At 43.4% G+C, this 16,201-nt stretch overlaps 1 protein-coding gene across 20 annotated transcripts in view; it reads left to right on the top strand.

Annotated features, from left to right (window-relative positions):
• KCNMA1 (potassium calcium-activated channel subfamily M alpha 1) overlaps positions 1-16,201 on the top strand; it is a 718,090-nt gene that overhangs the window by 641,903 nt on the left and 59,986 nt on the right. For all 20 annotated transcript variants that reach the window (XM_054572515.1, XM_054572516.1, XM_054572498.1 and 17 more), the window contains 2 exons: positions 2,326-2,550; positions 5,920-6,112. In XM_054572515.1, coding sequence (XP_054428490.1) covers positions 2,326-2,550; positions 5,920-6,112 — 418 coding nt within the window. The remainder of the gene's footprint in view (positions 1-2,325; positions 2,551-5,919; positions 6,113-16,201) is intronic.

The raw sequence follows: 16,201 nt of genomic DNA on the forward strand, positions 1-16,201 counted from the left end.
GATAAGAATGCTCAAAAGATGCTTTGTGGTGTGTGTCCTCTAACTGATTTGGAGCCAGACACTATCTATTTTAAGGGTTAGAAATTAGGAAAATGGCCTCAATCTTGAGGAGATGATCATCTAATTGAAGGGGAAACATACAATACAACTGTGGAACAATATATTTAAAGCTACATGTTAAGAGACACAAAGTGATAGTCAAATCTAGAGCAGAAGGCTGGCATGCATCTAAGTGGCCAGGAAGCCTTATTAGATACAAACAGTTGTACTCCAAAGAGATTGAGGCTATTAAGGCCCAGCTTGTGGTAGGCCTTGGAGCATGTGTAGTAGACACAGGACACACATGTGAATAGTTTCTCTAGTGGGTCTTAAACCTGGCAGAATCAGATTCTTTAGCACTGTGGTCTGGGAACTGAGGTCTTTACAAGGTTCTCTAGGTCATGTTGTGGTGGCTGATCTAAAGATTGATGTCTTGGTCCCCGTATCTGAGCTTCTGGGGCCAGCATCTGTGCCTCTGCCACTGCTAGCTGGTGCCCTCCCCACCTCCCTATTCTAGATTTCTTGTCCCTCCTCTGGACCCAGTTTGGATTCCTCAGGCTTATTGAAGGGATCTGGCTGCCAGGTGATCTGGTCAATTCAAAATAATTAGGAGCCCCATCATATCACATTACAGACTAGCTGACCCTCTGTTGGTGGTACCCAGGCACACACACTTTCATGCAGCCAAGATAACTCCAGGGCTACTCCATAAAGTGGTGATGGGGGCTGTGACTCCTCACTGGGTCCCCCCTAGTCTCAGTTTATAAAACATTCCTTACAGCCTGTGTCTTAGGTGTTCATGTGCTATTGCAGAGGGAAGCCAATAATGGTGACAGCCCTTGTTTTATTCTAATGCTCAGGGAGTGAAAGCCAGAATCTCCCTCTCCTTAGGGGTTACGGTAATAACCCTGACATTGCCGTGAATTGTAGTACTGGCATTTAAACAGTCAATACATGGGTCAATTCTAGGGATTAAATGGAGCAGAGTTTGATATGTGCAGTGGACATTAATATGCCTCCCCAAAAGCATTGTAAGCTAGCTGCACAGGGCAATCCAGGCATTCAGTGGGTGGACAAGAAGGAAAGAAAGCAAGAGGGGAGGTATTGGACCAGGAAAGGCAGAAAAAGGCCCACAGCTGGCCTTCCTGTATTGTTCTCGTCAACAACACAGTGAGCAAAACAACCAGCAATAGCTAACATTTGCATTTCCTAGGAAGCTGGTGTCTACCTCTAATGGGGGTGATTTAATCCCTTCATTTGTCTCATTAGTAGACACGGGCCTAGGGGTAGGGAAAGACATGGGCTGTTTTTGCTCTTGCTTATCTTGCTCTAGATTTTTTTCATGATGTTTTGGAAACCTTTCTTTGGTAACTTGTGCAGGTGAGCCACTCTAGGCATGCTCCTGGGGACCCCGAGGCAGCAGTGGACAAGGGTCAGCATACTTTCTGTAAAGAGTCATATAATAAGTTATTTAGATTTTGGGGGTATACTATTTCGGTCATGGCTAATCAATTCTGTCATTACAATGAAAAAGCAATCATAAGCAATACCTAAATGAATAAGATTGGCTGTGTTATAATGAAATTTTATTAGAATTTGAATTTCATGTAATTTTCAAATATTGTGAAATACTATTCTTTTGATTTTTTTCAACCATTATAAAATGTAGAGATCAATCTTAGTTCACCAGCCATGGCTATACAAACTATGACCTGAGGGCCACAGTTTGCCAATGCCTGGCTTAGGATATCATGGTCTACCTACTGATGCAATGACTTATCATCTCACAGATGAGTCTAGAAGTCAAATCCAAAATTCCTGAGCAGACACCAACATAGAATCTGATAAGTCTACCTTCATCTCAGCAAGAGAGGCAGAAAATGCAGCTCATTTTATCAATAATTTAGTGGAAACTAAGTCTTCCCTTTCCAAATAACATAAATATTGCTGTTCCCTCTGACTTTCCCCTGAAAATTAATAAGAAAGAAACCTGCTCATATGCATGTATGACACATCTTTTTAAAAATTTTTTTTATCAAAAAAGGTAGTGATATGTATGGTTATATGTTTCAATATATTTATTCACCAGTATAATACATGAGTATACACACATACTCAAATTATAACTATATAACATTGTTGAAATTAAAATAATAGCATATAATTGCACATAGTAAGCACTTAACAAATGTTTACTTGATCCTTCACGCTCATTGATTTTTTTAGTTCTTACCACAACCCTATGAGGTCTTCTCTCCAATGCTGATTCACTTCTCCCTGTTGCAGACGCGAAGTGAAGCCGCCATGACCGTCCTGAGTGGCCATGTAGTGGTCTGCATCTTTGGCGATGTCAGCTCAGCCCTGATTGGCCTCCGGAACCTGGTGATGCCACTCCGTGCTAGCAACTTTCATTACCACGAGCTCAAACACATCGTTTTTGTGGGCTCCATTGAGTACCTCAAGCGGGAATGGGAGACGCTTCATAACTTCCCCAAAGTGTCCATATTGCCTGTAAGTCCATGGTCATATTATTGATGGGTTTTTTTTTTCATCCTTTCATTCACAAAAGAAAATCCCAGATGGATGTAATAGTTGTGGCTTTGATCATACCTTTGCTTCTTTATCTGGTTTTGGGCCTGAGGACTCAGCCCTTCCTCTATGCTTTGTCTAGGAATGTCTAAACCCTGGGGACTTTATTAAAAGGAATATGCAGCTCCATTCAGTCACTCATCAGACATGAAGTTCAGTTGGTATCAAATGTATTAACCACATCAATGTCTGAACACTCTCTCTTGCCTACCCAGACTAAGCACTGTGGGATATTATGATGCTTAGAGTAGAATTTACTTATGGGGCTATTTATTTCATTTTATTTATGATAGTATTAATGCTTGGGGAAATCTTAATTGTACCACATTCTCTTTTGAACTAAGTACATTTAATGGAGTTCTTTGTTCACTTTTGTTGTACAGTAGGCCACCCCCTTCTGCTGGTCAGCCTCTGCCTCTCATTCATTTAGAAGCCCAGCAGTGTTTTCGTGGGTTTGTGGATGGACCTGCAATGTATGTGCCTGTGATATTATTCATTGGGTACTCTACAATGTAGTGTGAGGACATGGGATACATGATCTATGAGTCATATAACTAACTACGTCCTAATTATTAGTCAATATATTTGCCATAAATGTTCAAAAAATTATGTTGCACATTTCAACATTTGATATAATTCTTTATGCCACAAATCCATGCAAATATCACTTATTCTCCACACTTTTTCTTAGAAGTTCACATACCTAAGACTGAGGAACATGAAGTTGATGCTATATTTCTAGAAGGCTGAGTTTTTCCCCACTTATGGAGCTGAAATTCATTATTTCTATTATCAGCTTTCAGAACCTCAAAAATGGAAAAAATAGTGGAATAGTATAGTTCAATAAACAACACATAAGAATCTAGCTACAAGTAATATGCATTAGTAGCCACCATTTATCCTTACAATTTATCCTTACATATGCCTGGCATAATAGATATTCAATAAATAGATGTTTAAAAACTTGATAAAAATGCAGACAGACATTTTTTGGATGCTGGGTCCAAAACTCACTGACTTAGTAAACACATGAAATTAAAAATAGACCCCTGCAGAAAAACAAATAGTCATACACTCTGAAGAGTTTAAACAGATATACACCTTGCTACTTTCAGACATCATCTATTTGATTCTCTTTTTCCATGATTATCTTCCTACATGTGTTCTTGCATATAGTCCCCTGGGAGCACATGGACTGGGGTCTAAAAGTATTCTGTAAGGAGCTTTTTATTTTGCTGGGTTACATGAGTCCGTGTATAGGTGTGTGTATGTGTGATGTTTGGTGTGTGTGTGTCTGTTTCCTTCTGCATGCCCTTGTATACTTCCACTCACCTGCAGTTACATGAATGAGCTTTGGTATTTGCAGGTCCTTTTCAAACACTCCAAAATTTAGCATACTCAAGTACAACTTATTTGTACAAAATGGGCCTTCTCTGTCTTCACATATTTCATTGTTTGAACAGTGCCTCACAGATAGGTCCAGCCCCAAGAAACACAAGGTGTTTCTATGTATGTCATTTGTATTTCTTGAGTTTTGAAATCACATGGATACAACTGTGCAAAGATTGTCTTATATCACAATTACTGCTGGAGTCCCTACAAGATGAAAATTAAAAGAATATGGATGTAGGCAATTGAGGCTTATGCACTGTGCAATGATTCAGGAAGTTGATCAAACTTATTTTGTACCAAGAGATCCCAGGAAGAGAGGGGATTCTTCTCCTTCTTTTGAAAGATAATGCTTCAGAGTCTGGAACGAGTAGCTTCTCAGCCCCACAGTACTAAGTGCCTCTTCCTCCTTCATTCCACTTTGTGGCAATATTCTAGGGGCTGAGAAGAGAATCGTGACCACCACTGAGTCATAAAAGAGGGTTGATGGCCTCGACCTCTGCAACCTTCTCAGAGCCCCTTTTCCAGTAAGGAGAACCACAAAAAGGTATCCAGAGATATGAGGCAATTGGCAAATGCTCTCCCTACACAGTCAGTGAGGGGAAGGCTACTCGAGTCTCCATGCAGGCAAAGCAGGAGCTGGATTCAGACTGGAGAACCAAGGAGGCAGGAGGCTGGATGTGAACTCCAAGGGGATGTCCCCAGCAAGCTCAGCCATGGGATGGCCTGATGAGTTCTGCCATGACGCCTCCTGAGGACTCAGAGCATGTGGCGTTCATGCCCCTCACCTCAACACTGAGACCCTCACCCTTTACCTGTGGTTGCCTTCCTGGCCTGTCTGTCATGACCTTTCCCCACTATTTTGTTGTTTTAGGATTTTAAAAAATCTGTTTACTGGCTTATTTATTTTTATTTACACCAGTGATGTGCAAACACATTCTGGTTATAAAATATTCAAACAATCCAGAAGTATGTGAAATCAAAAACTAACTTTTACTTCACCCCCAATCTTATTTTCTTCTTCAGAGGTGATTACTGTTATGACTGTAGTGTGAATTTTTTCTGAACTTTCTCTGTGAGTGTACATACATTCATAAATATATAGTTTCATTTTAGAGATTCTTCCAAGGCAATGCTTGCACGGAGAGCTGTTTCAGTCCCTTTACCGGCTGCGTAGACTCCCTTTGTATATATGTCCCATGGTGTGTTTAAGCATTCCTATGTTGTTGGACAATTAGGCAATTTCCTTATTTTTTTCCTTACTGAAAATATGCAGTAAAATTATATGACCTGAAGCTTAATTCCTTTCCATCTCCCCTTTGCAGAATGCACATTAATTCCACTCCCTCCCACATCCTCCGAGTGGAGCGGTGTTTCAGCCCCACCTCATCATACCATGCTCACTGCTATTTCCACTTAGCTGCATTGGAAATTCTACTTGGAGCTGCTGTCTTTTTCTTGAGACAGAGGTGTCCTGATATTAAATAAACAGGCATTTGAAACCCACCCCCTCGTTACGTTCTGAAAGCCAGAGGTTGCCACAGGACAGTTACTTAAATCAAGACAATTTCCAGGCAGGAAGAAGATGTAGAACCCTGGCATTATTCCTCTCCCTCGTTTGTTAGTAATAGCTTGATGGAGTATTGAGAGCAAGCCTAAAATGCTGCCATCAGCACCGACTACCCTTTAGATTAGCACACGGCTCCTATTCCCTTGAATGTAGTTAGGCTAGCTTAATGTCAAGGCATAAAAAAGATACTTGTTAAATAATTTCCCAAAGCTCCAGCACAATCTTTAATTTGTTTTTATTTTTTTCCTCTTTCCTTCTTGTTCCTCAGTCTCACTTTTGCATCTCCTTTTTTTTTTTTTTTTTTTTTTTTTTGTCTTTCCTCCCTGCCGAAGGGTACGCCATTAAGTCGGGCTGATTTAAGGGCCGTCAACATCAACCTCTGTGACATGTGCGTTATCCTGTCAGCCAATCAGAATAATATTGATGATACTTCGCTGCAGGACAAGGAATGCATCTTGGCGTCACTCAACATCAAATCTATGCAGTTTGATGACAGCATTGGGGTCTTGCAGGCCAATTCCCAAGGTAAGGACAGCCTGTAATACTCTTCTCCTGTGCCTACAGGGGACAGGGGCTGGCAAGAGGGATATCCTTCACTCAGTAATTCAAAGGGGCCCGCATCAGCCTGCCTGGCAGTGGAACTCACGGTCACTGCGGTGACATTCGAGGGGGCATCTGCTGCCTCTTCTTGCCATCCCCGGATGCAGGCTCGAAGACCCACACTCAGAATAGGCTGTCTCCCCAGACAGTAAACCAGCCTTTCCATCACCACTCTCTCAGCCTTTTTCAAACAGTGGCGTGTGACCAGGGTCACCAACTAAATGTCAGAGCACTGAAAAGATGCTGGCTGAACAATTCCCAGTGTTGCTTCCCAAAATATACCCATATTGCCATTGACCTGTTCTAAACTTTGCTATTGTTTTAGCTGCATGGGTGTGTGAAGCTTTACGTTATTATACGGTGACCAAGGGATGGTGACCCCTGGAGACTGGGGAGTATATGGGCACTAAAAGTCATTTAGCAAGAGGGGGTGCTCATCAGCCCACCTTTTCTCTGCAGGAGGCATAGCAGTGCTAAATGACACATATCTCCCATCTCTGCTCTTTCCCAGTCTTCCCTGTTATTTTCTCCAGGATCTTGGGCAGATGGCTATACAAGTAAAGATGTCATCTAGGAGCCTCAGAGAAATAGCACAGAAAAAATCCCTGGACAAACGACCTAGCTAATCAGGGCCTTAGCAGGATTGGATGTGAGGCATTTCCCTCCCACCCCCCAAAACATCTCTGTGTAGTCTTGCCCTAACTCTAGGATTATTGTCATGTATGGTCTTCTGGATGGGTGGCATCATTCCAGGATCAAAGGAGAAGGAGCACAGCCCACAAGAACTATAGCTGCTGGGACATAAACACCATCGTATTGATGGGATAAAGCTTGGCTTCCTGCAGTCTAGACCTATGTGCTGTATTATCTTTTGTCAACTCAGCATCACCACCACTTCCTGCTAACATCGCCTTGACATTGTTGCAAAGCCAGGAACAACAGTCCCTAGAATCCTTTTCCTTGCATGGTTCTGGGCTGGATTCTTCCAGTGAGAGGGGCCTTGGGAGAGATCTGGAAAGTGGAAGAGAAAAGGAGGCAGCTGCAGTTAGACCCTAAGCAGATGTGAAGTTCAAAGCAGATCTCAGTGGAGCCTTCTAAGAACCAGTGGCTTTGGTGCTGGGGACTGAGAGAGGGGGTGTGTGCTTCTCTGGAGGTCTGAGATTCATAGCATCTTAGGGTGAAGCTCAGGAGAACTGTCCACTTGGTGTTGCAAGTGAAATCGCTAATAGAGGCCTATTGGTCTTGCTTCTACAGCCTTTCCAATGATTGTATCAACTTCTTCATACTTGGAATAGAATTGGCTTCTATTCTTAACATGACCCTGATGGATACAGCCAGTTTGGGATGGAGGCCCAGTTTTGACCTTTCCACTCCATCATACTCTGCCCCTCCTGCAAATCTAAGTCTTGGTGTGCACTTATTCATCTATACCCATGGGCAGAGAAACATGTCAAAGCTCTAAGGGACGACTCTTAGCTACCCAACTGCATCCTGGGAGGCAGGGACCAGAGGTGACAAAGGAGTGAGGAGACAGTAAGCTGGCCCTCTAGGAGGTGGAAGAGGCAAGCTAGAATTTAGTCCCTGCCTTTAAGTGCTTGTTCTTTAATGAGGGCCTTCCCATCCCAGCATGTGCATCACCAGGGACCTCGTTAGAAATGCAGAATCTCATGCCCACCCAGGCCTGCTGGGTCAGAAGCTGGATTCTGACAGGCCCCTCAGGTGACTCAGGTGCACTGCTTTAACGCACAATAAATCTTCATGCTAACAAAACCAGCTCCGGGGAACATGTTGGCCAGTCTGCTCAGACTCTCCTCTTCTCCTGGTGGGAACTGGCAAGGGGGGAGGAAAGAAGAGGAAGAGAAGTACTCCCAGGGGGTGGAGGGGGACTGAGCAAGAGGGGCAGGGAAACAGCCCCTTTCCCAGCATGCCTATTTCCACCCAATTCAAAATTTGTGGTTTTTGAGGTCCACGAATCAAAATCTTAATGTATAATTTAGTTATATAGTTAACCCTTGAACAGCAGAGGTGTGAACTTCATGGGTTCACTTATACATGAATACTTTAAATAACTACATGCAGTATTGTAAATGTATTTTCTCTTCCTTATGACTTTCTTAATAACATTTTCTTTTCTCTAGCTTACTTTATTGTAAGAATACACTATATAATACACATAATATGTATAATGTGTTAACTGACTATTTATGTTATGGGTAAGGCATCTAGTCAATGGCAGGCTATTAGTAGTTAAGCTTTGAGGGAGTCAAAAGTTACACGTGGCCTTGCCTGGGTAGTTCAGTTGGTTGGAGCTTCGTCCTGTGCACCCAAATAAAGGTTGTGGGTTTGGGTCCTAGTCAGGGCATGTACCTAGGTCATGGGTTCGATCCTCAGTCGGGGTGCATACAGAAAGCACCCAATTGATATTCCCTCTCACATTGATGTTTCTTTCTCTCTTTTCCTGCACCCCTCTAAAAATCATTAAACATATTCTTGGGTGAGGATTAAAAAAAATTATATGTGGATTTTCAATTGCATGGAAGGTCAGCATCCCTACCCCTGCATTGTTCAAGGTTCAACTACACGTGCATCTAACATAGGTGTTCCTTCCAGCTCTTGTAAAGCTTATCACAGTCTCTTAGATCCTCTCTGATGGCCAAACTGGTAAAAATGCTCCCCTTCTGCTTCTTAGATACCCACCCAAAGCTCAAAAGCCTTTTTTACTGTTTCTAGCACAGAAGTAAGTGAGAAAAATAGGTTTCGGTGGGAGATAAGGAAGATAGGGGAAGAGAGCTCATTTTTCCTGCAAAAAAAGAGAAAGACACACAGGGGCACAGAGAAAGCAGAGGATGTGCTTTGTGGTGATTTTCAAAGATTCCTGGTCGGCAGCAGAATGGAGTGTGTGTCCCCCGGTAACCAGCAGGCAGCCTGCTCTATTCTCAGTGAGAGGCTGTGGGAGCTGTAGGCCCACCAAACCCATATATCCCTCCTCTCCTTGCTGTGTCTGCTCTCTTGTCCATGGTTCCTAATACTCTTCTCTGATGGCACTGTGACCTTCCAAAAGACAGTGGCTTGGCAGTGACCATCAACATGGGAAACCACTTCATCCCTGATGGGCAAGCTCTGTAAGTTCACCTTTGGCTGCTCCCTGTACAACCCGCTCCTCGGGTTCATCCCAGCCTGTGGGCTGGGTAGATGAGCTGAATTTCCTTGACACTGTCCCTCCTTGAGACCCTTTTGACCAACTAGAGTGCTCACTGGACGCAGATACTTTTATTACCTTTTCCCTAGACATTTGATATGCTCCAATTGGATTAGAATTATAAAGTACAAAATGGACTTCATGTTACTTCAACTGATAACTACATAGATTTCTGGCCACTGCCCCCTCTAGTTGTCCTCACTCTTTACTCTGTAGTCCTTGTGAAACCCCATAGTTTACTTCATACTGAAAGTTACATTACCATCTCTCTAGCAGGACAGAAATGTGGACTTGGGACGGATGTATGTGCTCTTGAGCCAGCTTATTCATGCATCCTTATGGGAAGTTTTTCTATCATGATACAATATAACATGAAAAGTATGTCTTAACATGGCACATGTAGAGACCTCACTGGGATTTGTGTTCAGATGCTTGACAGTGTATGTTACTTGGTCTCCTAGACTAACAAAACTTACCCTCTTTTCTTTCACATTCCCTTTTGCTGTCACTATTCTAGCCCACATGGTGTCAGAACTGACCCAGCCTAAGGATTCTAGACCAGACACTTTCTAAAATGATCTGAGATGTGAAGGCTGGTTGTCAAAAACAATTACAGAGTGAAGTGGCGTACCCCATGCTGATGGTATATCCAATGTGACAGTTGGGTCTATGAGATGCAGTTTTAATATACAGCAGGCAGGACTGCAATGACAATTATATAAAGCAGGTGAAGCTGCTTCTTGCTGGTCAGCAAACATCAGCTGAGAACCACTTTACAGCTCTTTACTAGCAACTAAGTGCCTTTATTTACAGAGCTCCTGTCACTTCCCTTTGGCTGGAGAGCTGGTGTATTATTTAGCACACATTTATCTGGGGAAAACATTTCAATTTAAATCAGCTGGTACAACATTGGCTCTTGCCAGACTGTTTCCCTGTGGTTCTAAAACGTAGGAATTGAGTCTGATCTTGGAAGGGGGGGTGAGCCGAGGAGGAAGGGTCTGTTCTCAGAGAGCTGCTTGAGTCAGTAGCTGAAAAGAGGGAGCATGTGATTGAGTTTCCTATTATGCTCTCATATTGTTATAAAAGGAGCATCTTAGAGCTTCTTCCTGCTTAACTTTAATTCTTATGGGACAGAAAAAGGAATATGTGAGTGCCCACCATGTGTCAGGCACTATAAAGGCTCAGGACACAAAGATGACATAGATTCAACCACTCACTGTCTTGAGGGGCTCAGGTGAATGGAAGAGGCACCCCCATAAACAGGTATAATGCAGTGAGACAAGGACCAGGCTAGAAAAGAAGCTCAGAGAACTCTCTTGTTTTATATATTTCACAGAGTTGAGAAGCCTTCTGTGATGAGCTTACATGTTTTGAGTGAGTTGAATACATGTGGCTATTGAGCTCTTAAAATGTGGCTAGTTTTTTTAAATCAACTTAAATTTAAATTGTGGCATTAGGTTAGTGGCTACCCTATTGTACATTGCAAGTCTAGAGCATAGGCTTGCTGCTTTGCTAAGGGTCTGGATTTATAGGAAGATGATGATTAAATCCATCTTTTAAAAAGATAACAGGCAAAAATATGAGCATGGTTTAGAGATGGAAAGAGATGGTGACATGACCTACATAAGAAAACTGCTGCTATGAACTACAAGGGATGAGACGAAGGCCGACAGTACAGCCCTGGTGATATCAATAGGTAGGGCACGAGAGTGATTGAGGTGAAAATGAAACAGAAAAGATACGCACTGAAGACCAGTTAGATGCTAAAGGGGTGGGGATGAGCAAGGGTGAGATATCAGGAATAAGTTTGCTTTAAGGGTGGCTGCGGTGTGGATGTAAAAGTGATTTAGTAAGCAGAGGACCCAGAAGGAGAAACTGGATTGGGGAAGAAGGTAAAGAATTTGGTCCTGGTCCATTTGAGTTGGAAGTACCTGTGGACTGTCCAACAAGAAATAAGAACATGAGGCTATAGGGATAAAGTTAGGTTTGAAGCTGTAGACCTGGAAGTCATTGGTGACGGACAGTGGAGAGGCCTGGAGAGTGGACATTTCTGAGGGAGATAGACCAACTAATTGCAAAGGGACAAACATGGAACCCTGGGAACCATCAACACTGAAGGGACAAAGAGAAGGAGAGAATCCAGTGAAAGGGGCTGAAGGTAAAGATTTAGAGGAGTTTAAGTGCATGGAATGAAAGGTGAAGGAGAAGAGAGTTGAATAAATTTCAGATTAGCAATATAGAACACTTGATATGTGTGTTTTCTTGCGTAGACTGTGGGTCCTTTAAGAGGGGAGTGCTCCTCTTCATCTTGTTCATCTCCATGTCCCTAAGTGCTTCTAGCACAGTATCTGATAGAGGTAGCATGCTGTAAGAATTTGTTGGGCTGAGCTGATTTGAAAGGAAATGGTGTTTAACATGTCAGATACTGCAGAAATATCAAGTAGATAAGGGCCGGCCTAAAAGAGGCAGCAGAGTATTTGACCCTTAGGAAGTTGTTGACCTTAGCAAGAACAATTGAGTAGCCTGTTGCCAGGAGAAGCTGGCATTAAGGGGGTCTGAAGTGTTCATTCAGATGAGATGAGAATTGGAGACTATATATTGCTTTTTAAGTGCTGTTGGGGAGAGAAATAGGATATTTCAGAAGACCTTGTCAAACAAAAGGTTTATTTTTTTGTTTTTAGAATGGAGAGAAATATAGCATATTTGTTGGCTGCAGTAGAGGAGGCAAGTTAACTCCCAAAGAGGAAAAGTTTGAAGCTCTGGGAGACATTTGCTAAATGACAATGAGAGAGGCAGAGAGAGGCAGGAGAAGATGATGTGGCCTTCAAAAGAAGGGGGCTGCATGGAAAAGGTGAAATGAGAGGGGGTTCAGTCTTAGCCTTCTGCTTTCTTCATGGAGCAGCCACTTTGGTTTTCCTTGAGGAATTAAGGGAGTGGGGCAGCTGGGACAGGGAAACGATGGGATAAAAGTTGGGAGCAGACATCACAGGAAACACATGAGGGAGAGGACTGGTGGTAGGTGACAGCTCGGGTGAGCATCGGCGAGGACCAGCTGAGGCTGGGATCATGAAGGTGTGATTTTCTGTGCAGTGCTTGGCAGAAAGATCAGAGAAAGGAGAAATTGGCTTTAGCTTGGGATGGAGGTTCAGAGGAGACAACAGATTCCATGGTGCTGGTGAGAGAATATTAAAACGAGTGGTTGCCTAGACCAAGGTGGTAGAGGGAGAACTCAAACCAGACTGACAGGCCAAAATCGAAGCAGGAAGTATACCCATGTGAGATCAGAGAACAGGGTTGTGGGGTGAGGGGTTTGGAGAGCTGACAGGTGGGAGGGTTGATCAAGAGAGGAGTATGTGATGGCCTCAGAGGATGAAATACTCATGCAGAGCTGGAGCAGAGCTTGGTGATATTACACTGAAAACAGTTCCTCTCCATGAAAACTCTGAGCCCAAATCAGAGTTGTCTGAAGTACCACAAGTACCACCACCACCACCACCACCACCACCACCAACAGTGATAATGATGCTTCGTGGATGTTTGCTGCTCTGATGTGGTAGACACTTTGGCAACCAAGACAACATGCATTTCTTAGATCATTAATTTTCGCACTTGGCTGCATATCATTATCACCTGAGAAATCTCAAAAAATATTGATGCTTGGGGGGCACCTCAGCAATTGTCATTTAACTGATGTAGGTACAACCTGGACAACGGCAGTCTTCGAAGCTTTGAGGTGAGTCCCCTGTGCAGCCAGGGCCGAGAATCCCTGCTACAGGTGCTCCTCATAAGAAGTGTACTAAGTAAGGAGGTTATCATTTTGATTTCAAAGAGGAGGAAACTGAGACTTAGAGAGGTTAAGTAATGATTTTAATCTGGGTCTCCTGGCAATCCCAACTTTTAAACCATTTTGCTTCTTTATGACAATTCTGTTGGTTCAACTTATTGGTCTGCCATCTTCCTTTTGTAGTTTTGGATGGCCTTTAGATTTTTTAAGACTGAAAAACCTTAAGTGGAGAAAAAAGAGGTGGGAAGATAGGGTGGAAACCCCATGCTGTTTTCTTCCTAACTATCTGTATTTGTCAGTCTTGTCTCTGTTGTATGTCTCAAGGTGATAAGAAAAGGACACTAGTTGCCCAGTGCACAGGCCTTCTTCCTGACCACAGGCTGTGAAGGGAGGCAGAGCTGAGGTCCCATACCATGCTCTATTAAACAGCAACACTGCTTACCCCAAAGCCACTGTATGCTCCCCTCAGAGCCTGGCTCTATTAGAGAAGATAGAGCATGTGTATTTCAGTGTCTATGCTAAATTTGGATGTTGGTGTTTGGGTTCCTCTGTTGTTCCCTTTTGTGTTACATGCTCTGCATTCCTCTGGTTCATTCTTCCTGTCCTGAAGGTGTCAATCCAATTCCACAAACACTTAGTAAGCACCTGTTGTGTGCCCAGATTGTGCATGGCAGGCATTGCTGGGGAGACAGGGGTCACAAAGGACATTCCTGGTCCTTGCAACCTCCTATGCAAATATATAACTCTGCTTTGGAGTGCTGGTTTATTACTGTGAGAGACTTACAATTTATGGAGGCTAACATTGTGGACAGGGAGAGAAACAGAGTGGGTTTGAGAGACACTGAAAAACTACATAGGACTTCAGCAGGTGGAAACAAATAGATCTGGCTGCAGTCAGGAGAATAGAAGTCAGGGGGCAGAGGTACATGGGGACTGTTTGAAGGACAGCAATGAATATAATTTGGCTGGAATACAGTATGCACATAAGACAGCAGGGACACATGAGGCTGAAATGTGGGCTGGGCACTGGGGATTTTTTTCTTTTTTGAGGTAAGAAGCTGTAAATAATATTTATGAATTTCTGAGTTAGGAAGCTGTAAATAATTCAGTAGGCACTGGGGACCTATGGAAGGTTTCAAAGCAAGAGAGTGATAGGATTGGACCTGAGCTTTAGGGAGATTGATCTGGCAGCCCTAAGAAGCATTGTTTGGGGTGGGAAAGAAGAGGGTGCAGGGACACTGGGTGAGGACTGTGATTATCCAGAAGGAGAGCAGGAATCTTGACTGGAGAAAGAATGGGAGGTTCTAATGTGAGGTGTGGTAAATGTAAAACAGATCGTGAACATGGGCTTCCTTCCAGTGATGTAGGACGGGGACAGTGACAGTGAAGCCAATCACAGGAAGAGGCCTGCCGAGTGGAGTGACTGGCAGTGGGAGAATGGGAGAAGGCAGTGTTGGTAGTGCTGAGTTTTAGCCCTTGTTCATTTCCTTGTGGACTTGATGGAAAATGCAGGTGGGCATAAGAAGCAGATGGGTGGAAATGAAGTCCTGCTTCCAGGAGACGGTCAGAGCCAGAGGTCCAGGAGCAGAGGAGAGCCTCGGGGAACGAATGAGAAAAGAGAGTGGAAGAGCAGAAATCTGAGGAGCGTCTCAGAAAAGGGCAGAGGGAACCATTGGTAAAAGCTGGGACCGACAAGCTGAGCCATATGTCCCAACCCAAGACATATGTCCACTGTGGTTTTCCTTCCTCCCTAAATTAATTTTTCTGTATTCTGTGTCTCATTATAGCCACCAAGATAAAAATATTTATAGTGGCTTACACACACACCCCAACAGGCACACAGGCACGCATGATGTCTGCATGTAAATGATGCTCTCCTTTGTCTGCGCTGCCACCAAAATTAAAAGCCTCAAGCAGGAATAGCATTTTCCTTGGAAGTATGGCTGTGGTGCCTAGAGCAATAGCATTAATTGGGACACCCTAAAATCTGAGGCAGTTTATACTGTGCCAGAGGAGAATGCGACTCCTCGTTTATCTTTGGGGAAGACCACATAAATTAGAATCTCTAAATTACTGGATGACAGAATCAGAATTGAATAGGCCCTTCCTAAACTGAAACTTTGGGACAAAACCTGCAGGATGGAATGTAATGAAGACCACTGAGCATTAAGTTTCAGATAATCACTAAAGACAAGCTGCATAAACCTTGCTGATGGAAGTATAATTTATTTTGAGAAGTGATTGCTTCATCCTGGTAGGTCTGAGAGGGAGCGTGTCAAGAGCTATGAAGATTTGAAGGGAGGAATTGACAAACACGAGAATATTGCCAAAGGGATCACCAGAATGGGGAAATGCTTGGACAACATATCACTTGCCAAGCAGTTAAGAGAACTGGACTCGAGGGTTGAAAGGGCCATGTTATCTTCTGCTCCATTGGACAAACCAGGACTGATGGCTAATGATCAAGGAGAGCCAGATTTTAGACCCACATAAGGAAGGTGTTTCCAGAACAGAATGGGCTGCCTGAAAATATAGTGGGGGTCCTATCACCACACATCTATTTGCCAAAGGAAAGTGACTACCATGATCTTTGTGATGGAAGGGAAATTGGATGAGTACTGTGGTCCTTTACAACTGAGGGTTTCTGGTATTTTCTTAATTTTTATGACACAGGGATCTGTGCTATGGATGATCTACAATCTCACTCCATGGGAAGAGCTATGGTGTTTGCTGGGGTTTGGATCATAATGGGTCTTTATGGGTCTTTTAGTGGAAGCTTTCACATCCTTCTCAAATGGTACTGTTTTTGTGTCTAAGGTGGGGAGTGGCATGCATCGGGGTGAGCAGCTGCACATCTGGCTTTGCCATTAATTGGACAGACCACCCCCATCTTCAACTCCCACGTCACCCTTCAACACCTGCCCTTCCCAGTTTTCTCCCTTCTTCCACCCACCAAGTCTCGCTTCCTGTACACACAGCCCCTTGCCAACATACCTATACACATATCCTCACACACATTCTCCCTCCCTGA

The sequence above is a fragment of the Pteronotus mesoamericanus genome, unplaced genomic scaffold (genome assembly GCF_021234165.1).
Source record: "Pteronotus mesoamericanus isolate MK-2021 breed Mesoamerican mustached bat unplaced genomic scaffold, CSHL_Meso_final contig_24, whole genome shotgun sequence".
Classification (NCBI taxonomy): Eukaryota; Metazoa; Chordata; class Mammalia; order Chiroptera; family Mormoopidae; genus Pteronotus; species Pteronotus mesoamericanus.